The sequence below is a fragment of the Anabas testudineus genome, chromosome 9 (genome assembly GCF_900324465.2).
Source record: "Anabas testudineus chromosome 9, fAnaTes1.2, whole genome shotgun sequence".
Classification (NCBI taxonomy): domain Eukaryota; kingdom Metazoa; phylum Chordata; class Actinopteri; order Anabantiformes; family Anabantidae; genus Anabas; species Anabas testudineus.
The window spans coordinates 5,919,828-5,932,401 of record NC_046618.1 but is presented as its reverse complement, the minus strand read 5'-3'; the positions used below and the strand labels follow the sequence as shown (position 1 = coordinate 5,932,401).

The window sequence follows — 12,574 nt, the reverse complement described above, 5'->3', positions numbered from 1 at the left end:
ATGGAAACCGAGGCTTTGGTACGACTTAATTCCCCTGCATCAAAGGAAAATATGCCCTTTCTTACTTTGTCCATGTAGCTGCTGGAGGGATCCTGAGCCTATGTGTGGAGTGGGATTAGCTGCACTATTGTATCTCTACTTTGAACCTCACTAGGTGGTGCCAGAGGGTGTGAACTAATGGAGCACTGCAAAGAGGTCTGCTGTTTTTTTTTTTGTTGTTGTTTTTTTTTTTATCTCTATTTACTCAGGGTAGGTTTGCTGGGCATGAGTGCACTCTTTAGGAACGCCCAGTTTCACACCCCCAGAAACACACACACACACACACTTCCAGTTACACACAACCACACCTGGGAGCTGTGGAGAGCAGGCGCACATACACTCTGTTTAGGACCAGTGAACACAACACGTACACAAGAGACAAGGTGGTGAATATAAGTGCTTCTCCCCATCAAGTTTATTTTTTCTTCACCAACTGGTGCAGGAGCACAGGCAGGCTACACTGTCCCACTGTGCAGCTTAAACCATCTGCAACCTGACTAAGAGAAAATGCTTAAAACCTGATGGGAAAAAAAGAGAAAAGGATTCAGGTTGTGCGTACTTTCTTGTTTTATTAATATGCTCTGTACTCTCACCACAGTCACATGTATTTTTTAACGTTTTTAGATGGGTGCGTTGGTTACATCATGTCCAGGCAACCATGCTTGCGGATCTATTTTACAGCCTAGACTATTATTTGGCTTAATGAAATATTAATATTTATAGGTACAGTCCGACAAGCTTGTGATCTGGATGCTAAGCTGGTTACCGGCCTGCTGTGGTCTTTGCATTACTTGAACAGCTTTCTCTGCTCTTTTCTCTTTCTGGTTAACTCCGCCAAAATACCTTATTGATGTGAGAAATTGTAATTAATGGCTACTGCGGGACAGAAGTCATTACTGAAATTGCTTGCTCCAAAGATAAAAGAATAAGTAGCTTCAGTGTTTTTAATAAGTTCAGACAATGACCAATTGATTTAAGTGCGAAGACCTCCTGTGTGAAGCAAACTGGCTTTTCATTTTTTAACTCCTGCAGGAGCATTGTGTTTAGTCTTGTGTTCAGGCACCTTCAGACAGGACAAACACGGATATCCATCCACGCAGACGTTGAAGTCGTGTAGCAGAGTTTTCCACACAGTCTTTTTCCCATAGATCAGCACCATTGCAGTGACGGTCGTGTAGACGGATGTGAAAAAGAACGTGAGCCCAATAACGTTCTCGTGTTTTATGGCTATCTGGTAGTGCACGTACAGGTCGACCACAAGGAAAAGGGTGAAGATGGCCACTAGAGATAAAGCCATCCGGACCACTCTCATCTCAGAGCCCAGCTTTGGACAGTGGCTGCCATTAGTGCTGGCTTTGATGTGGCGGAGGTGGATCATGAGGTGGACGGAGATGGAGATACAGCATTTCACCATGATCAACCCTGGCAGTAGATCAGAGGTTAGCAGATAAATGGCCACATAAAGCTGGCCAGTGTAGGTCTCGGGCATCATCACCCCACAGTCTTTGATGTGGGTCTGGTTGCCAGTGTTAAACACTGCAAGCATTGGCATGCAGGTGCCCAGGCCACAGACGGTAATGAGTAAGACCACTGAGGTCACATGCTTGAGGATGGCAGTCTGGATCTGGGTGTAGCAGTGGTTGGGCGTGCTCACCAGCTTGGTGCTGTAGTAGAAAGCGAGGAAGCTGGTGTCCCACATGATGGTGAACTTGAGGGTGAAGATTATCAGCAGCATCACAGTGTAGGGGATGGCAGCAATGTTGCACATGGTGTCCACCTCATCCATGGTCATCCAGAAGTAGCAGACCAGCTGGTGAGTCACGTCGGCCACTGTCAGAGCCATGATGATGGTGTCAGTAGGACACCGCTTTTTGTCCTTGAAGCTCAACAGACTCATCAGGAACATGTAAGCATTGAAGAAGACAGTTGTGACGGCCAGCAGACCAGTGGCTATCCAGATGATGAACATATTTATTGCAAACATATTGACGATCATTCAATCGTCACACCTCTGTGTGGAGCCCAGCAGTCTGTGTGGGGTTCTGAAGTGTTGTGTTTCTGTTGTGTTCAAAGAGATGACAAGAAAGCAGAAAATTATGCGTACACACTCCAAACCAGACGATTCTTCATTTCTGCCACAGAGTGGAATCAGTCACAGTTTGTCACCGGGGCCTGGGGGGAAAGATTCACACATTCAGCTTTTGAAATACATAAAACAAATGCAAAAAGACTCGATTAAAATAGTCTATCGCGATTTAAAATATATGTGAAAGCTGCAGTTTGAGTTTGGCCATATAGAAAATGTAGCTGAGGTAAGAAGGTTAGAGCAATTAGGGGGAAAAATGTCTTCCATTTTTACCTCAAACAAAGCTCCCATGGGTTGAACGGGGCTTTTTATCTCCCCGAATCCTACTCAAGGTTTATGCTGACATTCTCTTTGTCTGCTAGTCGTCACAACCTGTTGTCTGACTCAATACCTTTGGCTGCAGCTGAAGAATCCTTTGTTTTGTTTTGTTTATCCAAGCATTAATCCTAGCCCAGAGTTGTCTGCAGGATGCACACAGCAAGGTGAAGTCCTTGGATTAAGGTGTTCCACGGCTGGGATCTATATATATATAGGTATTAGATGTGATTTGCATCAGCTGTGACCACAGGTGGTGGTGATGATGTATTTGCATTGACATGAGCTGGGCAGGATGTGTTCTCATTATGAATATCTCATGACTTTACTGTATGTTGATCAGTGACAGCTCAGCCCATCCACCGACCACAGTCTGCCTGCAGGCTGGTCACATATTTACAAACACCAAACCACACATACACACCTGTTTACCTGATAAGAAAAGTAAATCACCTTTGAATCACCTTCAGGAGCCTTGTTAAGGCAACACCTTATCAGAGTGGCCTGCGCTACGGAGGGCACAAACTCTGTAGACAGACTTTTAACGAGATGTTGAGTTGAATTATACAGCAGATTTTTCCCGTATTCCTCGTTTGCTTGATTTACATACACAATAATTCAAAGCAAGATCCTTGTCATGAGCATTTAATTCCATGTTCTTGTCTTTTCCTCTTGAATTGGTTAAATGTACTTTATCTGGGTGTGTTGTGACGAATGCTGTGCTAGTTTAATTCCCAAATGTCCAAAGCAAATGTTGAAATTTTCCAGCTTATTTCGCAACGGCATTAAGAGCTGTTAGAGGTTGACTCCAGATATGAAAGCAGCTTCAGTGGGAACCTTTTCTTTTTTGAAAGGTAATTGTTATTCTGCCCTCTAAGAAACCTATTATTAAAAGAAATGATTATGCATTTTCAAATTAGGTTGCCAGACATGTATTTGTAATTAATTAGTTGTATCTGTTTCTTCAGTTCACGCATGGATCAAAGGACAGGCTCGTGTGTGCACATACAAAAGGCTTTCGTACAGAGAGAGCTGGGCCCTCTGATGGATGCGCATTTCATTTTCAAGAAAAGCCTTTTTAAAAGTGAGGGATGCATTTCTGAAATTGCACACCGAATAATGATGCTTCTTGCTTCTTACCATCTGAAACAGTCACACTGTTTCTAAACACACGCCCAGCCTTCACAGATAAGTTGAGGATGGCCTCTGTCCTTAAGGGGGCCCTGAGCAGAATTTATTAATGAGGACCCACCAACCCTCACCTCCTCTAGCAGCTCTTATTAATTTAACATTACACCTTTTGAAGATGAGATCAGGCCAATGCAAGGCTTTTTGAAGAGAGGTTGGGGCCGTGGGCGCAGTGCTGACTGTGCCTGGTGAGAGTGTCAGATGCAGGTTGGTGCTTCCACTACTGGCAGTTACACTAATAACTACTTTAGTGGATGCTTTGCAAAAAATAAAAAATAAAAAAACAGACATATAATACAAACAAGGCAATTTTGCAGCGCCTTGTTCTGCAAATGAAACATTTTCCAGAAGGCAAATCAGATCAAATGTAAAATTGACTCCGCCGTTTCCCAGTATTCTGAGTCATGAGCAGCTCAATTTGAATTTATACTGATCTGGTTACAGCCCAGAAAATAGTCAGTGTCATGACTGTAAATTATGAAAAGATCAGAATTTTAACACCTACATTTTCATTTTTAATGTAACTGTTGTTATGTCATATGAAATGACCACAAAGATAACATATGATGCCTAATTTGGCATGTAAATTAGGTGTCTGATTTCATTATGCTAGCAACATCACAACAATTCAATCATTCAATCATGTTCGTGACAGAGGTTTGACGTAATTTCCATGATATCCACGGCTTTATTGTAGATTTTTAACAAAGGTAATAAACAGATTAAGCTACAAATGCATAGAAAAAGTACCCAAATCCAAACAAAAACAAATCTATGTACACTTTACACTCAGTTTTAGCTAAATCAGTGTAATAATGCCTCAGATTATGAGATACATATTATAATAATGATGTTTACAATAGTAGTAATGTGCTACAGTGCATCGTGTTGTTTGTCCATGTGCTGAGGTAAGAGTTCCCAGTAATCATACACCAGCACTCCCACTATCCTCCAGTTAAATATACAGTTTTACACAATACATACATAATACATACTTACATACATAATATTCTTTACAAGTAAAATCAACAGTATTTTCTTTGAAAGGCTAGTTTCCACTGAAAAGTAAAGTCTTTAATGTACTTGGCCTGTGGTTACACAGCATAACCATATTGAGGGTCATAGTAGTTGGAAGGTCTCATCTCTGTTGCGGTGGGCCGTGACATTATGTTACTCCCACCTGAGTACATGCTATTGTGGCCAGTTTCACTGATACTGGACAGTGGTTTCCTCACAGGGCTGTACTGGACCCCGGGGTGGGCTCGGTAGCCAAGCACCGAACGGAGACTGGAGTTTCTGCTGGTGGGTCTGCTCTCTGGGGCCCTGGTGTCCTCCCTGAAGAAAACAGATCACAGAGGTTCCAATCAGATCCACATCCACCGATTTGATATTTTTATCACAGATTTTAAAAATGATTTCCAACTCTGATACAATACTTTATTTCGTTGGCAACTTCTTTCTCGTAGCGACGCTTGTGGCAGCAGCAGATTAGGAGCCAGATGAGAAACAGAAGGAGGAGCAGCAGCAGTAGGGCTCCTATCACTGCCCCAACAATGACACCCACCTTATTGGTAGCTGGAAGAGAGGATATGGTGCCTCAGAGATCAAATATGTGCGGCTGTTGCTCGTTACAGAATACCAACTTTAACAAGGAGCTTTGACATGATTTTACAACCTGCACCACAGGCTGCAACACATACCCAAACTATACAGCAGCAAAGTAAATGTTGCTTCAGGACATCAGACTGTTAAATACTTGCAAGTAAAAAAAAGCAACGATATCATGGACTTACGGTTGTATGCATGCAGTTCATATTTGCACTGTGCTTTGCCGACAGCATTTGTCACCTCACACATGTAGGTTCCAACGTTGCTGTCTGTATGGTTCTGTATCAAAAGCTCCCCGGACTGCGAGTCTTTAATGGAACAAGAGGGCATTCATTGCAGTTCACATTATTCAAATACAGTAGCACGAATGTATTACTCAATAGCTATTTTTAAGTTACTTCCTCACTTTGGGTTGCAGTGGATGGCATTGCACCTCCGGTCTGTCTTGTCCAGGTGTAAGTGAGAGGAGTGGATCCCACACTGGATTTACAACGTAGGGAGACTGGGCTGCCCTTCTCCTCCTTGCCTTCAACCCAACACTTTGGCACTGAAGGGGGAACTAGTGAAGGAAAACAAACAAAACTGTGAAACGAATCAGTGTTTTGGTTCATTAAGAGAGAAGATAGAGGTGTGAGAGAGCAGAACGAGGCTGAGGACATGGGTGTGACCAGCGACAGCGAGAGTGTAAGGAAAGACTAAACATTCCATGACTCAGAGGAATGTTTAGTATAAGAAAAGCCTGAGAAAAAGAACAGGTAGAACCGGTAAAATAGGAATTTCTCCTTACCCAGAACCACCAGAGTGATTTTTCTCATGTCCACACCCGGTGCTTTCTTGACTTTACATTGGTAGGTTGCCGTGTCTGAGCCCCTCACGTCGGAAATGGAGACGGACGCGTCCCCCTTGCTGGGGTCACCTGTGAATTTGAATCTTTTGGAGAGGCTGGGATCTCCGAACATGTGCGTCTGGCCGCCTGCATATGATAAAACCTGAGATGCAAAGATTGTGTTAAATGCTCTTCGAAACCAGTAAATCCACTAGAACAGCCTGAAGTCAAAAATTACCTCCGCTCATGCATGTTTAAGTCAACTACACAGTGTCCCAGACAGGTTGCTCTATGACATCCCTGTCTGTTCTCAAACGTGCACCTACCAGTGTGTCTTTCTGCGTCATGTCTGGGCTCAGGGCGGACCACTCAATGTCCAACTCTCCTGTATCTTGGGAAGCAGGGGTGTAGGTGCATCCCAAGTTGACTGTGTCACCCTGGGCATTTTGAATGGTCTGTGGCCCCGAGGAGGTGATCTGCATCGCCTCTGTCACATCTGATGAATGATCAGAGAGAAAAAACAAACGTTTGATTTGTCTGATTCAAAATACACGGTTCTTCCTCTGTTCAGGGTTTCTAATGATCTATCCAGACCAAAAGCAGAAACAGAAAAAAGAAATGATTCTCTCTCCAATGCATTAATGTTTTTTCACACTTAATGGCATTCAAGCTCTGGGCCTGTGCTCAAATAGGCTCCATGTGTAGTAGGAGTGCTGATCTGAGACTAATTGGTCTCTTAAGTCAAACGGAGGATTTGACAGTTTGGAGCTGGAATAAAAGTAAAAGTTGTATTTGTGCCTAAATGACTTATGTGTACATTTAAAACACTTGAGGCTTATTAATTGTCACTGAGATGTTGGTAAATTATGATGAAAATCAAACATGAGAAATGCAATCGACAAGCAGCAGTTAGAAGCTGCCTCGGATTTGACACACACCCTGCTGACTCACTGTTTATGGCCATGATTTTAATTATTGCTGATAGCTTGGCGTTTATAGAAAGAACTCAATGCTGATTATTGTTGCATGGCAACACATTTTAACAGATTCAAGTTATTTATCTTGGTAATGTTCATTCAGCAACTCAGAAAATGTCGTCTTTTTTTTTCTTCCATCATTTAGATGTTTAACCATCACTAAATATCTTACTGGAGCATGTTGATAAATCAAATCAGCCTTTCTTTTGACACCGCTCATCATTAAATCCACTATAACTCTCTGAAAGCACTTTAGTGCCACTGCAACAAAACAAAGTATGTCAGAGGTATTTATGAAAGCGTGTAAATGGCAGACGTGATGAAGGGATTCTAAAATAAGCTGAAATTAGTCAGTCAGTGTTTACACTGTGAAAGCCCCCGTGGGCTAGAAGCTGTGATCTAAGAATGATGTGTTTTCCATGTGGAGAGGCAGCTAAGCTAAGTTGCCAATGAGAGCAGTCACCAAGCTCAGATACAAAGTGCTGCAAATACTCAAATCCTGTGCACCAGAAAATACGCTTGGATGATGTTATTCTCCCAGTTTACTACTGGGAAGTCACGGTTGGTGTAATAAGACAGTACAACACGAAGAGTTGTTGACTTTCATTCTGCTGCATGCATTTAATGCAATCTTTCTTCTATTATTATGTTGTTTGTGTACCAAACGAGGTAGCTTGGATGGCTGCCCTAGACTCGTTTCCTACAATCACTGAGGGTCACACACACAGTTTGACCCTCAGCAACAGCAAAAGTGGTCGGAAAGTTGTTCAGGGGACCTGTCAGCAACCCACATTATTCATACACGGTTCAGTGAGCGCCCGCGAGGCAAATTCACCCAGTGATATTACTGCCGGATCATTAGCTAAGAGCATGTCAGACTGGACAGTCTACTGGGAGAATCACAGATCAGACTTGTTGAACCCATAGAAGGGGAGAGCCAGGGATCATATATTTTCGATGCTCTGTGATCAGAATATTTAGGTCTGAGTACAAAAGGGCAAAGACATGATACATTTGGTTTTGCTTTAGTCATCCATATCAGAAACCTGAGACCCACTATTGAGATATAAAATCACCCTCACCTGTCTTCAGCTGAACTGCTACCAGAAACAGCAGGAACATCTTTAGCCTCACGCTGGTGAACACCGGCTCCATTATGACTCTAGGAGAAAACAAAACATGAAGTAAGAAAACCATTGTGTATTGTAATTTCAGTGGCTGTGCTAATTTAACATCTCGTCAACCTCTCATACAGTTAAAGTAGTAAAACAGCTGATTCTAAATCTAACACGCACTTTGTTATAGAAGAGTTATTGCCCTCTACAGTAGATCTTAATCTGAGAGTAGGCGAGATCTAGAATAAGCGTGAATGTCACCGAGGGAGGACAAACTAACCACAAAACAAAAATAAAACAGATCTGACATACCTTAAAGAGAAGTAACGAAGCATAGTAAAAATATATCCTTGCAGCTCTGCGAGTGTTTCACTACTGGTGAAGCTGGCTTATTTTGTTCTCAGGTGAAACTCAGCAGTGGCAACTACAACCACACCCTCTCTGTCCATAGTACATCTGTGGCCACTCCCAGAGTCACACTACATGTCAGAAACACATCAACCCTGCCTTCAAATGGGTTTTCTTTTCGTAAACCTTTGTATTTGTTCATGTGAAATGTGTTAAATTAATAGTAAATTATACAAACAAATTAATGATAGAAAAATAAGAAAAGGTTTTTGTCAGTTTCAATGCTGGCATTTGTTTCCCAAGCACAGGAAGGTGTCAGTAACAGATGACAGAGATTAATGATTACCAGTTAGACCTGAGTAGCTCAGCAGCAATGTTGCTGTACGGCTTTTTATGTCGATCAACATATCTAAACAAAGGCTTCTCACTGCACAATTATGCATATACATATACATATGCACGCATATCATTACTTCTTGCATGCTCATAGCCCTGGTTTCCCTGTATTGTATTGTTCTGTAAGGCAGTTGAGACATAGCACAGTTGATTTTTAATGTTAATATAAATAATGATGAGGTATTGAGTGAGTATTGAACAGAAGTGTAATTTCATTGAGTTTGTGGCTATATTTCTTTTGACACACCCATGAAAACAAACTTGTTGCTCACAGACAGACGGCACACAACGAGACGAGTGTTGATTTGTACCTCAGTGCCAAGACGGTGCCTGAGCTGCAAAATGTAGCTCAACCACTGCTGCCGCTGCTGAGTCCAGGCCATAAATAAGGCCTCTATAAGACAATTAGGCTTGTCGCAGAAATGACAATAATTGGATCCAGCTCACAATGTCACAGTGTCTTACCAGATAAGATTCACCAAAAAGAAGTTTCGAATTGCAGTTAAACAACTTCAGATGAGCAGCCATTGTAATTTATATAATCTGTTTTAAAGTACATCTCACTGTAGCTGATGAGCCAATAATTTAGAGTTGAAGTTACGGTCTGGTGGAATTATTCAGTATTCATTGCATGAGAGTGTACAATACACAGAGCATTAGGAAACTTAAGTCTTAGGTTAATGTGATCTTGCAAATAATGTTCATTAGCGAGATGAAGGAATTGTAACTCACAGGATGAACCATGACCAGAAAGCAAAGCTGAAATCAGAGGCACCGCCTTGGATTCCATGTGTTCGTAGGTTGTGGACTGGAGATTGAGTGACACCCCATCTATAAATCTGTGAGCTGTTTGTTTATGATGTGATCCTGCAAATGTTATGGTGCAGTGAAACTATGCGGTATGGCTACTATACCAGCAGGTGGTTAATTGCCCCACTCCCTCCCCTTAGTGTGAGAGGAAGTTCTGGCACCGGAGCTCTGTGCTGAACAGACTGTGTGACAGGACAAGGCGGGTCCAGAAAGACAGTACTGGGACACAACACAAGACCACCATTAAGACTGCTGGAGAGAGAACATGAATAAGTGTGATGAACACATTTGTGACCAGTGACCTGAATCTGCTGAACTTCTAGCGTCTCTTTCACAACAGCCGTGTTGTCAGCCAATGCCTTCTTAATTACCCTACTAAATTTGGTAGATGAGAACTAGCCAACCTCCGGATTTGTCTTTACAGTCAACACTTGCAATAGCCCCATCTATCTTCCCAGATTTGGCAAAGGTAGCCTAATCACACCACAGGGTAGCTAACAAACCACCTTGACAGATGTCCAAATTACAAGTAAACAGCCTAGCACGGCAGGCAAACAAATGACCATAGCAGGGAGGGGGGGGGGGGGGCTACAGAAAGGCTGGGTTTGCCAGCAGCCATACTGAAATAGCACGGCAGCGTGAGTCACGGTGTGTCAATGTCAGGCAGCCAGTTATGCACATATATTCGTCTTTTTAAGGTGGAATACCACAGGGACAAGTATGGCGCTTCTGGCAGAGGAAGGGAGTCATTCAACCCCTCAAAGAGCAACGTGACGGGAATACAGCCAGCGCGCTCTGGGCCACACATGGTATTCATGACCCCCCACCCCCAAGTCTCTGCAATTAAATATGCACTCTGACGGCGAAATTGATTTTCTGTCTCCTTTTCAACCATCAGTGACAGATGTCCTGCCCATCATAAACATATACTCTACTGCCTGCGTGGTGTTAGTGAGGCGACGCAATTATGAGAACAGAGGCAGCATCTTTTCCGATGCCAGTCGTCATGCAATTCTAACTGATGCCCTGTTGCACTGTGAAAATGGTATGATTACTACCTCGCTCCAAGCAGAGCACGTTTTCAGCTGTCTCTGCCCTGCGTGCTGTCCACGTGGCATGCTGCCGAATAAATAATAAAGAGGTAAATACAAGGATTCCTCCCAGCCTCAGTGATTCTTTATCTCAGTACGTAACTCACTAAGGAAAGGGCACATCTACCATCAAAGCATGCATGAATGATGCCGGACACAGCAGGACAAAATCCAATTGGTGGCCTACAATGCCTCCATTCTCCAGTATTAGTGATATTGAAATTAGTACAGCCACAGACAGTATTATCCCAGTTATGTTTTATCCTCTAGTAGATGAATGCAAAAGAGAAAAAGAGGCAGAAAGATTAACTTCAGCCTGAACATCAGGATCCCACACTACCTGGGCAGAAATCTGTAAAGGGTAAGCAGGGTTACTACATTGCACATACACCAAGGACACAAAGAGAGAGTGTTTGGTGCCAGTAAATCACTTCCACTGTGAATCTCTGTCTGCATATGGACAATTATGGAGGGTTGTATCATCAGCTGAGAATCCATCTAAGCAAGCGTGTGTGCCAAAACCTTATCCCGTCCATGCAGACAGATCCCGAGGATTGAAATTAGGTAGGTGCAAGTAAACCCACAGGAAACAAGAAAAGCTTTCACGGCCCTGCTTCCTTTACAGTGCGCTGCTCCTCAGGCCTTCTTAAACTTCTAACCTGTGGTCACGAAAAGGCTGAAAAAGAGAAATTCTACATATAAAGTAAGTAAGTAGACGGGAATGTATCATGCATTTAACACTCACCTACTCCCTCGCTTCTCAAGCTGACCACCCACATATGTATGTCCCTGCACATACACACACAAATGCACACAAACTGACACACACACCCAGCCTCCGGCAATATGAGCATACACGGTGGACCCCATAATCCAATAAGTTGTGGTTCTTGTGCTAAACCTAGTGAAGTCTGGCACACAGAGAGAGTCCATGGAGAGTAAGGTCCCCTAAGCCTCGCTTGCAGGAGTGGGATGGAAACTGTATTCTCTGATAAAGAACTTCAGATCTCTTCCCCCTCTCTGCTACTACGCTAGCTCATATTTCCCACACACACTGAGGAATTAAGATATAATGTTATAATTTAATAGTGTTAAGGAAAAATTAAGGGAAAAGTTTCCTGGAATTACAGCCTGCTCCACTGATTGCATTAAGGCCAAAAGGCCAGTGATGAAAATGAGTTGAATCTTCAGTCAATAAAAAAACAAAGATTCATTAAGAAAGGAAATGATTTCTTCTGAACTAAAGCTCACTTGAGTAGACACATGCTTGCCCATGCCTGAAAGTGTAATAACACTTCACTGAGCAATTTCCAGTTGGAATTGTTTGATGCTGTTTGTCCTTTGTTGTCTTTCACATCTACTGAATGACTGAACCTGATTTGGTTATAGACAGTTTTACTCTGTGCTGGGCAGTAATGTGCTTTAGGCATGATACTCTGGTTACTCTCCATCTACTGTTGTTATTTACGGTGGATAGAGGGATGTGCTCCAGCCTAATCATCTTTAATAGATGTCTAAGCTGAGCCACAACCTAAAACTAATCCTAGTTCTCCATTGCATACCTAAAAGGACCAGTTCAACATTTTCTGAGCGCTTTGTTTTTTTTTTTTTTTAGACAAAGCAAAAACAAACTCTTTGTTGCAACTGTATTTCCAGCCTTAGGTTTAGAAACACTAATATTCAAAAGCTTGGGGTCGCTTAGAAATGTTGTTTTGGAAAGAGAAACAATTGTTAGTGTTGGAATTAATTCTACTTCTACAAGATTATAATTTCTC

General features: G+C 42.5%; 2 protein-coding genes across 2 annotated transcripts; both read right to left on the bottom strand.

Annotated features, from left to right (window-relative positions):
* Positions 1-1,051: 1,051 nt before the first annotated feature.
* On the bottom strand, positions 1,052-2,023 carry LOC113150437. The gene has a single exon (XM_026342967.1). The coding sequence runs from the start codon at positions 2,021-2,023 to the stop codon at positions 1,052-1,054; it is 972 nt and encodes a 323-aa protein (XP_026198752.1).
* Positions 2,024-4,286: 2,263 nt separating this feature from the next.
* Positions 4,287-8,576, bottom strand: vsig8b (V-set and immunoglobulin domain containing 8b). Its single transcript, XM_026342518.1, has 8 exons — positions 8,467-8,576; positions 8,122-8,201; positions 6,389-6,558; positions 6,024-6,225; positions 5,643-5,795; positions 5,422-5,544; positions 5,065-5,203; positions 4,287-4,963 (listed from the first exon to the last, which is right to left on the bottom strand). Exons 1-8 carry the CDS (start codon positions 8,487-8,489, stop codon positions 4,723-4,725), a joined length of 1,131 nt encoding a protein of 376 aa, XP_026198303.1. The 5' UTR covers positions 8,490-8,576; the 3' UTR covers positions 4,287-4,722.
* Between the last annotated feature and the right edge of the window lie 3,998 nt (positions 8,577-12,574).

Bases quoted from the DNA above. Each gene is read 5' to 3' on its own strand.
- LOC113150437 (XM_026342967.1), bottom strand. From the start codon at position 2,023: ATGTTTGCAATAAATATGTTCATCATCTGGATAGCCACTGGTCTGCTG.
- vsig8b (XM_026342518.1), bottom strand. From the start codon at position 8,489: ATGCTTCGTTACTTCTCTTTAAG. The intron at 6,559-8,121 runs GTGAGGGTGATT...ATCATTCATCAG, and splicing joins AGCAGTTCAGCTGAAGACAG to ATGTGACAGAGGCGATGCAG. The intron at 5,545-5,642 runs GTGAGGAAGTAA...GTTCCATTAAAG, and splicing joins GCCATCCACTGCAACCCAAA to ACTCGCAGTCCGGGGAGCTT.